Source organism: Schistocerca nitens, unplaced genomic scaffold (genome assembly GCF_023898315.1).
Source record: "Schistocerca nitens isolate TAMUIC-IGC-003100 unplaced genomic scaffold, iqSchNite1.1 HiC_scaffold_375, whole genome shotgun sequence".
Lineage (NCBI taxonomy): Eukaryota > Metazoa > Arthropoda > Insecta > Orthoptera > Acrididae > Schistocerca > Schistocerca nitens.
Window position 1 is genome coordinate 8,790,707 of NW_026045909.1, and position 17,467 is coordinate 8,808,173.

General features: G+C 42.6%; 1 protein-coding gene across 1 annotated transcript in view; it reads right to left on the reverse strand.

Moving 5' to 3' along the window:
* The window catches only part of LOC126229574 (uncharacterized), a 668,091-nt gene that overhangs the window by 268,561 nt on the left and 382,063 nt on the right, over positions 1 to 17,467 (reverse strand). The window contains exons 18-19 of the mRNA XM_049942341.1: positions 10,445 to 10,589; positions 10,307 to 10,360 (exon numbers count right to left, since the gene is read on the reverse strand). Coding sequence (XP_049798298.1) covers positions 10,307 to 10,360; positions 10,445 to 10,589 — 199 coding nt within the window. The remainder of the gene's footprint in view (positions 1 to 10,306; positions 10,361 to 10,444; positions 10,590 to 17,467) is intronic.

The following is a 17,467-nucleotide window of genomic DNA, read 5'->3' on the forward strand; positions in this document are numbered from 1 at the left end:
TATCCCGTGCCACCCAACGTGCTCTAGAAGGTGTAAGTCAACTACCCTGGCCAGCAAGATCTCCGGATCTGTCCCCCATTGAGCATGTTTGGGACTGGATGAAGCGTCGTCTCACGCGGTCTGCACGTCCAGCATGAACGCTGGTCCAACTGAGGCGCCAGGTGGAAATGGCATGGCAAGCCGTTCCACAGGACTACATCCAGCATCTCTACGATCGTCTCCATGGGAGAATAGCAGCCTGTATTGCTGCGAAAGGTGGATATACACTGTACTAGTGCCAACATTGTGCATGCTCTGTTGCCTGTGTCTACATGCCTGTGGTTCTGTCAGTGTGATAATGTGATGTATCTGACCCCAGGAATGTGTCAATAAAGTTTCCCCTTCCTGGGACAATGAATTCACGGTGTTCTTATTTCAATTTCCAGGAGTGTAGTATCAAAAGTCCGACAGATAACCAACAAGTATTTAAGAAGAAATCAAAAGAATTTCTGAATGACAACTCCTTCTACTCCATAGAGGAATTTTTAGATATAAATTAAGGGGGCGGCAAAAAAAAAAGTTGTTATATTAACTTAAGTATGTTGTTAAATTAACTTAATTATGTCATGTATTGGAAAATTTGACTTGTTCCACATCATTACGAAATATCGTATTCATGATCCATGGAACTAGTATTAATCTAATCTCTAATCTAATCTAATTTACTTCCCCTATTCCCACGCCACTACAGTCACCCACATGGAAAAAACTACAGCACCTGTCACACCAAAGCCCCGACCGAACTATTCCACAGCAAGTCAAGCACTTTTCACTCATGATAAATGTAATAGTTTATTAAGAATATGTCAGTTACATAGTTAAATTACAGATAAACACGAAAATATGATTTCACAAATTTGGCCTATATGCAACTGTATGTAAATGAAAACAATAGTGCAGAGTTTCTGAAACAACAACTTTAATTTTACACTACTTTCCAGAAATGTGAGTTAAATAATGAAGAGGTATGCTACAGGTAAATTGCTGAAGAGAGCAAAGGACAATTAAATGAAATTCTATAGATTTGCTGTGGCAAATTATTTTACCTTAGTGATAGATGAATGTTTTGAAGTCTACATAAATGACAGAATTATGCACCACAATCTTACCTGTACAAATAAATCAAACATTTTTTTCAAGCAACTGTCAATGGCATCAATATACTTGGAGAAATGTGTGATACTTGGAGAAATGTGTGATGTGCTAGCTTACAATAAATTTATCCACTACCACTTTCAATCATGGACTAGCTGCACAGTGGAAAAATATCTACTGTGATGACTTCACAAGCCATACATATTATTTAAACAGAAAAGTCTACACCACTGCTGACTTGAACATGTTAAAATGGTACGTAACACCATAATATCTGCTTAAAGATTCAGAAAACATTGAAAACTGAAAAAAAAAAAAACAGCAGTACATACACAGCATCATTGCTCAGGCATAACAACACCCAGTAGATTAACATACAAGTGTTGATCAAAGAAGCTAGTATTTTACTTATCTTTTGTATAGGTAGGGCATCTATTTTTTTAAGATATCGTATGTCCAAGGGAACAGACGCCATATATAATGTATGTGCATGATGGCAAATCAGTCTTTCAGTGCAGATGAACAATAAAGTCCGACCTCTCACGGCAATACAGTAGGGCTGCAAGCTAAAAGGAATAATGGGCAGCAGCACTACTCTGGAGTGTGAGGCATATGGAGATTTGGGTCAGACGAGAGACGTGCTCAGATAGTCAGAGTTGTTTAGGCAACTGCTTGCATGAAGCAGGAAATCCAGGTTCAAATCCTGGTCTGGTACAAATTTTTGTCTGTTGCCATGCCCCAATGCAGCAAAAGCCAGATATCAAAGTTCTCCTATATAGGTTCCATTTTTACCAACTAATGTACAGAATCCTAAGAAGTGGTGGTAAGGAAATGACCTCCTTTAACTTCCATTGAGAAGAATGGATGCATAGCCAGTAAAAAATAAACTTGTGAATTCTGTGGGAAAAAAATCTACTCTGACTTTCTAAAGGTAAACTACAGAGTATCTCAGGGTTTGGTAAGGGACCTTTACTCTTTATTTTGTACACAAATGGCATGTCATCTGCTGTATGTACTGAAAATGTGTGTATCAACTCAGTAAAGGATCTTGAAATGAGAGCTAGTGAGGACATGCAAATGGCAGAAAGATATTTCAGAGAAAATAACATATTCATAATCAAAAAGAAAACAACAGACACTAAATTTCAAACAAACAGAACTAACAAACAAAGGATTTTATTCTTAGCATTAGGGACACAGTCCTAGAAGATGTGGACCATAATAACTTCTTATGAATAGAAATAAACAAACGTCTGATGGGAAAACCACCTTGACAAGATCTGCTCAAAAATAAGCTCAAATGTTTCTAATGAAGCAAATGCCCAAGTCAATACTTACAATGTACTATGGACTGATCCTTCCACATGCATTTTATTGTATAAAAATATGGAGAGAAGCAAAAGATGTACATATTAAGAGAATTTTAAAACTTCAAAAGAAAGCGATAAGATAATTAAGAAAACTAACACCTCAGGAATCCTGTAAAAATAAATTAAATAGTAAAAAATATTAACTGTCCCTAGTTTGTGCATATATGAAAAAATTACCTTTTTAATGTTAATTTAAGTATCATCATTAAAAAGGGATGTCCACGAACACAACTCAAGAACTAGGAAGAACAGCCATTTTCACAGCAAAAGGCTTAAAATAACAGACAGAAAACTTGTAAATGCAGGGAACTTATTTTATAAGAGATTGCCACTAAACATATAGCGCATACAAGAACTAGCGGCCTTTACAAGTAAACTGATGGACCCTCTCGTCTCCAGATTTTGGTATAAGGTGAAGGAAGATTAAGCAGGAAAATGTAAAAGAAATTGAGGGATGGTGCAAACACTTTTTTGTCAAAATTTTTTGGGTGTTACTCAAGTAGTATATTATCTTCACCTTTATTTTTACATTCAGCCTCAGAACATCATGACATTCTGTAATGTGATGGTGGTTGGTTCTTGTGCTATTATGAGAGAGATGAGATCAGATGAGAGATGAGGTTCATAAGAAGGACAAAGAATTCCACAAGAAGAGACGTCATAAGAAATGAAGACAGTAATTAGAACAGAAATATTTTCAATATAAATATACTGTTGCATGAAAAAATTCAGACGTATCATGAAGATAGGAGAAAACACCTCATAAGAATTACAGGTCACAGAATTCCCCAGAAGAACCTGAACTACAAGCCGAATGGGAAAAGAGATATTGGAAGACCTCAGAAAAGGAGGGAATGATTTTGCTTGTGAGTTTAGAACAGGTGATAGCCTAATCTTTGAAAGGAAGCTGATACTATGTAAACATATTAAAGACAGGGTTAGGTGCTGGAATATGGATTTTCAATACTCTGACCACAAATGCCAGCTTGTAGAGTAGGTACACACAAGCATCCCAAAAATGACAAAAGTTATCGAAAATAAAAGATTCCTAAAAGGGGTAACATCCTTGCCCTAAGAAATAAATAAGCTATAGAGGACTGGGATCTGGTTTACCTGACTGAAGGATCTGAAAACAAATGGGCCAAATTCTATGATACTATGCTAAGACACTTTGACAGATGCTGCCCTGTTAAGAAAATACAGAGTGTTCACCCATAACCAAAGTGCAAAAACCAACAGACTGATACTTCTAGTAAATATGATAAAACTCAGGCAAAACTTCCAGGGCCTGGATGTGTTACACAAGTCAGCAAACCTGCAGGATTTTAAGGCCAAGTACAACGAAGCCAAGAAAATCTTTAAGAATGAGCTTTCAAATCTAAGAAAACAGATATACAGCAGTGAAATAGCTCAATCAGACAATATAGCCAAGACCTCATGGAGAATTGTAAATCAATTTCGCAAAGCCACACCGAAGCCAGAAACTGAAATTGTAAATATAAGACATGAAGGAAACACAATTAAAGATCCTAATAAAGTCTGCAATGTTTTCAATAAATACTTTATATCTGCAGCTGTTAGTCCAGTTAATAACACAATTGTGAGTAGTGAGGTAAAGCTCTGCCCCTTTGAAGAGCCACCTTTTGAATTCAAACAAGTAAGTGAAAAAGAAACAGGCAGGATAATAAATAACCTAAAGAATCTGGATGGGATGGTTTGAGTAGTATCGTGATTAAAAAATGTAATTAGGAATTAGTTAAAATAATCACCCACCTGGTAAACTGCAGTATTAGAGAACATACATTCCCAAATGTATTGAAATGGAGCACAGTTAAACCAGTGCATAAAAAAGGATCCAAGAAAGAGGTTTCAAATTTCAGGCCCATATCATTAATACCTGTCTTCAGCAAAGTATTTGAAGTTGTGCTGCTGACCCAACTTAGTGACTATTTCTTGAAAAATAAGTTCCTAACAGAGACACAACATGGATTCCGAAAAGATCATAATACTATCACAGCAATTACGGAATTTCTTCACAAAACGTATGGTGCCCTTGAGCAAGGAATGCAAACAGCTGGCATATTTCTAGACCTTACTAAAGCCTTGACTTGGTAAACCATGAGTTACTTTTAAGTAAACTTGAGTCATACAATGTAAATGCTGCATCCATGCAATTGCTGGCTACATATTTATTTAACCGCAAGCAGTGTACAAAGCTGACTTACAAAATCAATAATCAGATCATTAATTTCCAGTCCAAATATGAGGCAGTCACACAAGGTGTACCCCAGGGCTCAATTTTGGGCCCTTTCCTTTTCCTAGTGTACATAAATGATATAGAGCAACCTCTCAACTCCCAATTGGTAACCTATGCAGACGATACCTCACTGTTATTTCTTGGTAAACAAAATGATTAGTTAACGTTGGTAGCAACTGAGGGACTATGTCAAATAACTACTTATTTCCAAGATCAAGGTTTAAAAGTTAATATCAGTAAATCTCAGTTATTGCCATTTAAACTTACAAACTCACACCAAACCTCTATCAGTAACATAGGTAGAATTGAAGTAGTGGATACAGAAGGCTGCAGATTTCTAGGTATTCACCTAGATGAAAATCTAAGATGGGTAAACCATATCAAATTTTTTATGCAATAAAATCAGCAGTTCATTACATCTAATCAGCCAGTTATCAAAAGTAGCCCCACATCAGACATTAAAAACAATTTATTATGGAACCATTTTTGAACAGATTAATTACGGGATAGAGGTATGGGGTTGTGCTGCCGACATACTTATGAACAGAATATTAACCCTACAGAAAAGAGCAATCAGAATTATCCATGGATTAGGGTATAGAGATTCATGCAGGGAAATCTTTGTTCATCATAAATACCTCACAGTCTACTCACTGTATCTTTACAAATTAATTATATTTTTTTGTGACACACCAAAACAAAGCAACAAAGGGCTCTGATATGCATGCCTATAATACAAGAAATAAAGACTGCTACTACAGACAAAGAACAAAATTAAAAACAACAGACCATAGTCCATGCATTAGTGGTCAAATATGGTACCTATAAGGTGCCACACAGGGAACTTATTCAAAGTGAAACTGAAATATTTCTTGATTGACAAATGTTTATATTCTTTAAGTGAACATTAATATTAAACTAAAATAAATTATTGTATAGGGTGAGTCACCTAACGTTACCGCTGGATATATTTCGTAAACCACATCGAATACTGATGAACCGATTCCACAGACTGAACGTGAGGCGAGGGGCTAGTGTAATTGGTTAATACAAACCATAAAAAAATGCACGGAAGTATGTTTTTTAACACAAAACTATGTTTTTTTAAAAAATTGAACCCCGTTAGTTTTGTTAGCACATCTGAACATATAAACAAATACGTAATCAATGCCGTTTGTTGCATTGTAAAATGTTAATTACATCTGGAGATATTGTAACCTAAAGTTGACGCTTGAAACCTCCGACGTTCAGTTGCGTGTTGTAACAAACACGGGCCACGGTCGGCGAGCAGCACCTACAGGGACATGGTGATGACTTTAATCATTGAGTGCAGTTCTGTCAATGGGCATTAACAGAGAATGCGTTGCAGTTCTATCTGTTTACCGATGAAGCGGGTTTCACAAACCATGGGGCAGTGAATCTATGGAACGTGCATTACTGGTCCATGGACAATCCTCGCTGGCTCAGACAGGTAGAGCGACAGCGACCGTGGACTGTAAATGTATGGTGCGGAATCATTGGCGACCACCTCATTGGTCCTCACTTCATTGCAGGGACCCAAATAGCTGCAACATACATCGCGTTTCTTCAGAATGATCTGCCAACGTTGCTCAAAAATGTCCCACTGGAAACGCGTTGACGTATGTGGTATCAGCATGATGGTGCACCTGCACATTCCACAATTAACACTAGGCTGACCCTTGACAGGATGTTCGACGGGCGTTTCATAGGACGTGGAGGACACATAAATTGGCCAGCCCGTTCTTCTGATCTTACACCTCTGGACTTCTTTCTGTGGGGTACGTTAAAGGAGAATGTGTACCATGATGTGCCTACAACCCCAGAGGATATGAAACAACGTATTGTGGCAGCCTGCGACGACATTACACCAGATGTACTGCGGCGTGTACGACATTCATTATGGCAGAGAATGCAATTGTGTGCAAATGATGGCCACCACATTGAACATCTATTGGCTGACATGTCGGGACACACTCTATTCCACTCCGTAATTGAAAACGGGAACCACGTGTGTACGTGTACCTCACCCCTCATTGTAATGTACATGTGCATCAGTGAAAAAGACCAATAAAAGGGTGTTAGCATGTGGACGTAATGTGCTGTTGCAGTCTCTTCTGTACCTAAGGTCCATTACCGTTCCCTTTGGATCCCTATGTAATTCGGTGCTCTCCGATACACACGATCGAACAGCGGAGGAGTGGTACTCAAGCGTCAACTTTAGGTTACAATATCTCCGGATGTAATTAACATTTTACAATGCAACAAACGACACTGATTACGGATTTGTTTATATGTTCAGGTGTGCTAACAAAACTAACGGGGTTCCATTTAAAAAAACGTAGGTTTGTGTTAAAAAACATACTTCCGTGCATTTTTTTATGGTTTGTATTAACCAGTTACACTAGCCCCTCTCCTCACGTTCGGTCTGTGGAATCGATTCGTCAGTATTTGATGTGGTTTACGAAATATAAAACAAAGATGATGTGACTTACCAAACAAAAGTGCTGGCTCGTTGATAGACACACAAACGAACACAAACATACACACAAAATTCAAGCTTTTGCAATCAACGGTTGCTTCATCAGGAAAGAGGGAAGGAGAGGGAAAGACGAAAGGATGTGGGTTTTAAGGGAGAGGGTAAGGAGTCATTCCAATCCCGAGAGTGGAAAGACTTACCTTAGGGGGAAAAAAGGACTGGTATACACTCCCGCACACACACACATATCCATCCGCACATACACAGACACAAGCAGACATTTGTAAAGGCAAAGAGTTTGGGCAGAGATGTCAGTCGAGGTGGAAGTACAGAGGCAAAGATGTTGTTGAATGACAGGTGGGGTACGAGTGGTGGCAACTTGAAATTAGCGGAGGTTGAGGCCTGGCGGGTAATGAGAAGAGAGGATATACTGAAGTGCAAGTTCCCATCTCTGGAGTTCTGACAGGTTGGTGTTAGTGGGAAGTATCCAGATAACCCGGACGGTGTAACACTGTGCCAAGATGTGCTGGCCAAGCACCAAGGCATGTTTAGCCACAGGGTGATCCTCATTACCAACAAACACTGTCTGCCTGTGTCCATTCATGTGAAGGGACAGTTTGTTGCTGGTCATTCCCACATAGAAAGTTTCACAGTGTAGGCAGGTCAGTTGGCAAATCACGTGGGTGCTTTCACTCGTGGCTCTGCCTTTGATCATGTACACCTTCCGGGTTACAGGACTGGAGTAGGTGGTGGTGGGAGGGTGCATGGGACAGGTTTTACACCGGGGGTGGTTACAAGGGTAGGAGCCAGAGGGTGGGGAAGGTGGTTTGGGGATTTCATAGGGATGAACTAAGAGGTTACGAAGGTTAGGTGGACGGCGGAAAGAAACTCTTGGTGGAGTGGGGAGGATTTCATGAAGGATGGATCTCATTTCAGGGCAGGATTTGAGGAAGTCGTACCCATGCTGGAGAGCCACATTCAGAGTCTGATCCAGTCCCAGAAAGTATACTGTCACAAGTGGGGCACTTTTGGGGTTCTTCTGTGGGAGGTTCTGGGTTTGAGGGGATGAGGAAGTGGGTCTGGTTATTTGCTTCTGTACCAGGTCGGGAGGGTAGTTGCGGGATGCGAAACCTGTTTTCAGGTTGTTGGTGTAATGGTTCAGGGATTCCGGACTGGAGCAGATTCGTTTGCCATGAAGACCTAGCCTGTAGGGAAGGGACCGTAAGTCTTTCCGCTCCCGGGATAGTTGTGTAAAATCTGAATCTTTGTAAATAAATAAATAAAATAAATGAATGATGATGATAGTGAGTTTTGTTTTTGTAAACTGTAAAGAACCATCAGGGTTTTTTCTGTGTCAAACAGTATGCTGTGACACAAGAATTTGGTGCATTTGTTCTGTTTCCATGTAAATATTATGGCCATATCTCTACTATCAATAAAACTGTAAAACTGTCATTTGTGTTTGTTGTCTTTGAAAATGCTAATGTCAGATACTGCTACACAAATTTTCATGGGATTATCACAGGTACTTTCACTGGAACTTAGGGCAATGTACAGTCTTTGTTTCACCCAAATTGGATCACAAGAGAAAAAAAAAGTCGTTTAAAGCTTTATCTAACTATACCATGTCATCTGTTTGAACATGCTAATCTCCAAAAGTACAAGATGAATTATCAAGAGGTTTTCACAGGTAACTAGAGCGTGTTTTGGGGCAATGTATACACTTTATTTATCAAAATTGGATCATGGCAAAAAAGAGATATTGTAATTGAAAGTTTTATCTAAATTTGGAGGCTGCATTTAGTGCACATGTTTAATCATCACTCCATACTACACCAAACAACCAATAGATGAAACTGTTAGATTTTTTAAACTGAGTGACAGATGTATTTTTGGGAGTTTACATCAGTATCAAAATTGTGCTCACAATCTTAACTCATGAACACAAACAAACACTTAATTTACTTGGGTAGTGTATATGGATTTTCTGATTAAGCTTTTTGCATGAAATACTTAACAACTTTGATTTGCTTCTTTTGATAGGTTTTATTTACATTCTTTGGTAGTAAAAATGGTTTTATTAAGTTTGCTTTGTGATTTGGGTGCCTAGTCATTACACTATGAGTTCATTTTGTTTATGAATAGCAATGCCTAGAAAACAATCAAATCTTCCTGAACAAACCAGAAAGGCTAAACTATTGATGAATACGTATTCTCAAGAATCTGATGATGATCATGAGATGAGACTTGCTGTAGCCCACGAACATCTTGTTCCAAGAGTGAGAAGCAACATAACTCTGATCAAGAGCCACATGAATGATATTGCTCCTCAGAATCCTTCACTCACAGTTTCTTGTGTCCAATGTAACATCATAGAAAAGGAAATTTTGATAGGAAGAGGTGCAGGTGAGTGAGTTTTTATAACACTGAATTCTATTTATTCGTAGCAATTTTGATTTAAATGTGAACAATTTCTGCTGAGCTTATGTTATGCCCTGACAGTAAACAAAGCACAAGGCAGGCTTGGAATGTATTGGATGTGAACCTGAGTCAGTTGCTTTTCACACAGACAGCTCTAAGTGGCTCTCTGTGTTAGTGAAATAAACAAAGTCTTTGTTCATGTTCCCAATCATACTACTTCAAACATTGTATACAAAGAAGCTTTACAAGTTAAAAATAAATTTCACACATGCAAAGACTTGGAGATAGCAGTAAATAAGTACCTGGGCAATGGTGGATTTCTCACCTAGTAAATATATGTGTTTTGGCTTTTACCTCTGCATGTTATGAAGCATGTAGCTATTGTACATACATTGGACAACAGTCATACAATGTGCATTGTCTAGGAGTGAAAAATAAATAAATACTAATATCTATTACCATTAATAATAGTTTTACCCACACAGTATCAATATGGCCATTTTTTTCTAGCTCTTTTGGAACACAATATAAGAAATAACACTGAAATTAAAAATGTGAAGCACATCATAAGCATACGCTATTAATATGATATTTACACAGTCAAGCACATAAACTTTTTTCACCCACCTGAAGTACTTTTCTTTGAGGTGAAGGAGTTGTTTTCTCAGGAACTGATCTTTCCTAAGAACAGATATTATTATGAAATTAATGTAAAATTTTGTAGCAGATAAATTAAATATATTATTAATTTTAATTTGATCTTACTTTGTTTGCTGTTTTGTGATGCTCTCGGTGAGGAAGGACAGGAGATGGAGGTGGTACTGACAATGACTGATAGCACTCATCTGTGAGTTCTTGTTTGTAATGCATCATTTCATCCTCAGAACAACTGCTTGTATCACCCTCATCACTGAAAAAAAGACAAGAAAGAGTTTATGGAAAAAGAATATTAAGAACACAAGATATGGCCACAGTAGCATGTGCATCAACTCTCTAATTTGGTACCTTGAAACAGATATTTGTACATTGGTTCATCATGCTTCACAGATACCATTAAGAAAGAGACTGTCCACTGCACAAACAAGCCAAGATAAAAGTAACAAAAGACAAGAAACTCACAGAAACTTACTCTGTGCATTGTATTAACAATGTAGTTCACTATACCTTTTACTGCTATTCGTGGTTATACCAAATACATTCAATCAAGTCAATTAGAAAGGATGCTGTTGCTGTGAAAAAAGCTACCATCTCCTCAGTCTTACTAAACAACTTCTGCTTATTTCATATTAATAATTTATTATTTATTTGATTAAATCTGTGTTTTTATAATAACATTGTTAGCTACGTTTCTAAATACTGAGTCCTGTTTAAAGTAGATTAACACTTGTCATTTGGCTTTATAATGAACAGGAGTACCCTAACCATTTTATTTGACCTGACTGTGTTGTTATTTAATTGTGATTTTTTATATGTACAAGCAAAACTTATTTAATGCTATAGCCAAGAACAAAGATCAAGACCAGCAGTCAAGTACAAGCAACACAAAATCTGGAATAGAACTAGGTTGCCAGACCAAAATAAAACCATGTGGTAAATTAAACATAACTATTCTGTAATTAACATTACTGCAAATTGCTGTAATTGAAGGGTCACATAAATTAACTTGAGGAGGATTACCGGGTTGGTTGCACCAATAATCACACCCATTTAGCAATAGTTCATTTATTAACCTTAACACATACAAGTATCACAAAGAACTGAATAGAACATGGCGGAACAGCCAAAGATAATGCTTAGAGTCCAAAGATGAATGCATATCAATGTTGGTGTCAATTTCATCAGCACCACATAGCCCCCCCCCCCCCCCTCCACCACCACCGCACGGAGTACTCTTGAGAGGCAGGGGGGGGGGGTGAATATGGCGTTGGCAGGGGTGGACTGCAGGAGCCGGACCACACTCAGCTTGACAGCGTCATTGGGGAGCTGTGTGGTTAGATGTCGTGAAGCAAGGTTCGGCCATCGAACCTGGAAGTCATTGAAGAGAGCCGGGCGTCGTACTGGGCATGCTGGTCGTGTGGCGACAGGTAGGCCGGCGGTTTGTGGGTGGAATGGAGAGATGATGACGAAGTCTCCGGTGCGCGTGGCCAACACACGAAGCATGTCCAGGTCGACGTCGGGTGGGAGGGGAACATATTTCACCATGTGGCAGGGAATGGCGGAGGTCGTGTCGTGAGCACTGGATGAAGAGAAACACACAACAAACAGTGTATAATCGCGCAGTATTATTGAGATGTTGTGGATTATGTCCGGGGGGACAGGCATAAACACCTTGAGTGAGGGCACGTTCAAAACGGGGGGTGTGAGAAACCTCAACAGGGCGAAGCAGGCGACGGTGGAGAGATCGAAGGGTCCAGCGAAGGGGCCGGCGCGAGGGCATGATCGTAGGTAAGCTCGATGTGGGGAGCATGTGGACACTCGACGGAGTGCATGAGACCAGAGTAGAGGGCGAGATCAGAGAGCTTGACGATTGCAGCTGGAAGTTACTCAACGGAGTGTGTAAGTCCAACATGGAGGGAGTGGTCGGAGCGTCGTGAGCCATGACAGTGAGTGGTGTGGTCGTGGCCTGAAGAGGGGTAGAAGAAGGCTCGACATGAGCAGGCTAAAGTCTGTTGAGAGAGACTGTAACAGCTGAATCTTTCATCTGGATGTCATAGGTGTTGGCTGAGCGCCGGAGAACTCGGTACAGGCCGTTATAAGGCGGTTGGAGGGAAGCACGGACAGTGTCATCTCGGAGCATGACATATTCGTAATTGCCCAGAGATTTCGGAATGTGAATCTTAGGGCGGGAATGGCTGGCAGGTGGAGGGACATGGAGGTTGATGAAGTGGCGTCTGACGCAGTCCATGAAAGAAGATAAGTCAGACTGAGGGAGAGAAGTGGAAGGGCTCACGAGTTCGCCAGGGACAACAATGTTCTGGCCGTATACAAACTCGGCTATTGTGCATTTGAGGTCTTCCTTATAAATCGCATGAATGTTGAGTAGCACAAGGGGAAGGGCCTGCATCCATAGAGAGTCGTGCCATTGAAGAGCCACCTTGAACATGTGGTGCCAGCCCTCAACTAACCCGTTACTTTGCAGGTGATATGCTGTGGTAAGGATGCGCCGCATGCCGCAAATGTTACAAATCACATTGAACAGGGCCGACTCAAATTGTCTGCTCTGGTCAGTCGTGATATTAGCTGGACATCCAAAATATGATACCCTTGACTCAACAAAAGCTCGAGCAATGGCTTCTGCTATAATATTGGGGAGGGCGACAGCCTCGACCCAGCGAGTTGTTCGGTTGATAGATGAGAGAACATAACAAAAGCCGTTAGAGGAGGAGAGGGGGCTGACAATGTCAACATGAATATGCTGGAAACCCCCACGAAGGATCGAAAAGGTGCCGAGGGGGGGGGGGGGAGGTGAAGTGTGCTTGTGTACTTTGCAGCGTTGGCACGCGACGCAGGAGCGCACCCATTTCTGGCAGTCCTTGTTGACATTTCTCCACACAAAGCGCTCCGCTACGAGGTGAGTGGATGCACGAACACCGGGGTGGGCTAAATTATGCAATGTGTTGAAGACAGCTTGACAGAGTGTGGTTGGGATGAGGGGCATAATGTGCCGGTACTGTCATCCCACCAGATCTCATCCAGAAATGGCAGGGAAGGTGGTGCGGATGAAGTGTAGTGAAGAAGTAGAGTCTGAAATCAGGTTTTGTGTTTCCTCATCGACGGGTTGGAGGTTAGGCAGTTTGGAGAGGTCTAACAGCAAGTGGATGGCATTGACTCATGAAAGGAAATCAGCAACTATATTGTCAGCACCCTTCATGTGCCTGACATTGGTGAGGAACTGAGATATGAAGTCCATGTATCTGAAGTGTCAAGGAGGCGGATCAGCTGGCGGGTTTGTAGTAGCTGCAGGGGTTTGTCATCCATTAAAAAATAGAAAGGGCATCCCTCAACGTCAGTCTTAAAATCCTTAATTGCTTCATAGACCGAGAGAAACTCCCTGTCAAACGCGGAATATTTCCGTTGTGCATTGGTGAGCTTGAACAAGAAGAACTGCAGAGGCAAAGTTTGGCTTTTGATTGTCTGGCTAAGGACAGCGCTGATGGCAGTATTGCTCACCTCTGTGCCGATGAAAAGCATTGCATTGGGATGAGGATGTGCGATGGTGCAGGTCTCGATGACAAGAAGATCTTTGAGTCAGTCATAGCAGGGGTGCATGGAACGGGCCAAGATCCAGAAGTGTTAGTGCCTGCCAAGGCGTCCGTCAGTGGAGCCGAATTTCCGCAGCCTGAGGTAGATATCGGCGATAATAATTAACTGTCCCCAGAAAGCGTTGGAGCTCTTTAATGACAAAGGTCTGGGTAGGTTTAGTATTATTTGTACTTTCTCAGGGGGCGGTGAAATGCCGTCGGCAGTGACCCGAAAAGCAAGAAAAGTGACAGCGGGTTGACATAGATGCAATTTGTCCTGGTTGGTATCGATGCCTGCTGCCGTGAGAGTGTTCATAACAGTTTGCACATGTTGAATGTTGTCCTCGACGAAGGAGCTGAACACAAGAATGTCATCAAGAGATGCGAAGAAGAATTTTAGATCGAATAGCACTTTGTTGATGAAGCGTTGCCAGCTCTGTTGCATTTTTAAGACCGAAGGGAACGAATCGAACCTGAAATAGCCTGATTGGGGTGGTGCTTGCTGTCTTCTCGATATCTTCAGGTGCCATGGGGATCTGGTGGTAGGCATGTTTGCAATTAATGACAGAGAATGTGGTCGCATCTGTGAGGGAACTGGTAAAGTCGGCAATGTTGGGTATAGGGTGGGTGTCCATTATTGTTCATGCGTTTAGTCGACGGTAGTCTCTGCGCATGTGCCAGGACCTGTCTTTCTTGGGTGTCGTATGTATGGGTGTATACCAGCTACTGGCAGAGGGTTAAATGATGCCGGAGCTTAGTAGTTCAGAAATCTGATTTTTAAGGTCGGAGAGGGACTTGGAACAAAGTCGACGTGGTTTTCTGGAGATCAGGGGACATGATGTGAGGCGAAGCTTTTGAGCCGTGCTGTTGGTGATGACAGAAATGTTCCCGGCGGCACGGGAGGTGGTTGTTTACAATGTGTGGCGGGCAGGAGGCAGGCGAGGTGTGGTCATGCTGTTCAGAGCCACTGGGCGGATCTGACAGAAGCCGAGGTGGTCAAGTGTCCTAGTAGTCAACGTGACAAGATGGCGCCGTCCCGAAGAAGTGTCACCATGGTCTGGTAAGCTTGGTAGAGCTCGTGAGACATAAGTGGGTCCATTGTCCGAGGGCACGGCCTGTGGCAGCACGGTCGAGGTCGAAACGATTGGCGCGAGTGCACTGTTTGTGTTGTCAGTGGTGGTCGCACGGCAGCGTGCATGAGCTGAAGTTGCACAGTATGAGGTGCTGTCTGCGAGGGGCAGGGTAGGAGCCATCAGTTCAGAAACATTGACACTCGTCGCGCATGAGCATTTCTGTCTGGCCGAGTGTCAAACGCTGCCGTGTTAGGAGGGTGTGGCCCTGCGGAACTGTCAGTACACGTTATGGCAGGCTTGATAGCACAGTTGTGAGGGGTAGCGGGAGGTAAACAAACAGAGGCTCAATTGCTGGGATCGCAAGCAGATTTGGCGCACTTTTTTACCTTGATTTGTCCTTGCTGTAGTGTTTGTAATTCCTTTGCTGCATTGGAGAGCTGGAGCTGTGTTTTGTGGAGCCGGAGGGAGAGCTCGAAGTTTTCCTTGCATCGGCAAGAGACGTGTTCAAGATTGACAAGGCACTTGTGCGTGGTTTATTGTAACATCGTCGACAGAGACGAGCATGCATGTATGGATGAGATGAGCCTGGACTGATGTGTCACGGTGGTGGTTGCTCGACGGAGCACAGGGGAAGCGAGTCTTGGATGGATGATGAAACACGGTGTTACGCACTAGGACCGGTGAAAATCTGTGGTGTCACAAGAAGTTAATGCCTATTATAGGTTTGTCACACCAGAAAAGTCCACTCGAGTTTGCAATTTGTGGAGAGTGAGAAGACGTGGGAAGTTGAACCCAAGCATTGTAGTGTAGTTGAATTCACGGCTTGCAGTGAAGTATGATGAGGGCAGATGTTTGACGACGCTAAGGACGTAGGCAGCAGTGAAACATCGACGCCTGTGTCTACTAGGAAAAGGTATCCCGACGAAATGTCTTTAATGCAAAACTGTCCGCAATTATCCGGTCGTTCCCGGACTGAAAGGAGCACTGGGGGGTGCCTGTCATGTGTGCAGGAGGTGGCACCCGGACCTATCTGCGATTGGCATTTGGGAAGTAGCAGGGTGGTCTGCAGATCCGTACCGCCTCACCAAAACATGTGTGGAAGTAACAGTACGGGTAGTGCAGTTGCATTTCTTGCGGAAAGTTCATTGCCAGTGGTGGTGGCCAAGGTTTGGTGGCCACAGCAGATTCGGTTGCAGGAGGGGGCATGACCATGGGCGGAGCCGGTGGCTTCCCAGTTGCTTGTTTACTGCTTCCCGGAGTGAGCAGAACGGTCAGCACAGTACGGCCCTGGCCTCGTCTGGCCGCAGGGCGATGAGCCTGAACCTGAGCCTTGTCAGGTAGGCAGCGGCTGGCAAAATGGAGCAGTGATGCATCGTGGAGCTTGTGAGCAATTGTCATTCTTTGCTCGACAGGTTCAGGAGACCTTTGAGCCAGAGTAAACCGGATTTGAGGAGATAGTTTATCTGACCACATGGCAAGGAGAGCTGTGTCAGAGGATAGATCAGCGCTGACCAGGGCATGTAGCCGTCTCCAGAGCTGGGAAGGTTTGTCGTTGCCTAGTTGCTCGATGTGGAGCACTTGCCGTATTGCTGCCTCAGCTGTGTGTGCAAAGTGGCGTAGAACTGTCTTTTTGGCTAGAGTGTACCGGGAGATGAGTCCAGGGCACTGACCAGGTCAGCAATCAAATCCTCCTGGTTGTGCAGGTTGGTGATGAGGCACAGATACCTGGTTGACTCGCCGAGTTTGTAATGGTCGAACACTTCGTCCACAATTTTCAACTAGGTTGTTGCTCTGTCGGGACTAAATGGCGGCAGCAATAGTACGCATTGTAGAATGTTCGGAAGAACAGGTTGAGTTGAGTTCTTCGGAGCACTGCCTGAATCGAGCTGTTGTTGTGTAGTATTCCAGCAGAGTGTGCCTCCAGGTTATGTGGCAACGACACCTGTTCGGGTGGCAGTGTGAAGGTGACACTTTGTGGTTGAGCGCAATCCGTCACGACGTGGAAGGCCTACGCGGATGAGACACTGTAATGTGTCAATTGCGGTTGCGGAATCTCAACACATTGTGGGTGTGTTCAGATTGACGCGTCGCAGAAGACCGACACAGATGAGGCACTGATATGTACCAAGAACGATAGCAGGAACTCAACTGGGGCCGGCGCGGGGGCGACAGGTGAGAGAAAGTTCAAAGTTTGAGAATGCCTGTTAGTCTGCGGAAAGCTCGACATATGATCAGAGCCGGGGTCACCTGTGTTGCAGGGAGGCTGCGGAGGTGTGGGCTGTCCAGAAGCACATTGTGGGAAATGATGTCGATCGAGGGACGGAATGTGTGAATGTTCACTGTTCATAGTCACTCCTCTCAAAACGGTGTGCGGCTAAGGTGAATGTCGTGGCACAAAATGCTGAGGTGTAGCAGTGGGACAGAGGTGGAGGTCTTGCACAGATAACAAGTTATTGTTCCTGTTGCAGTCCGAG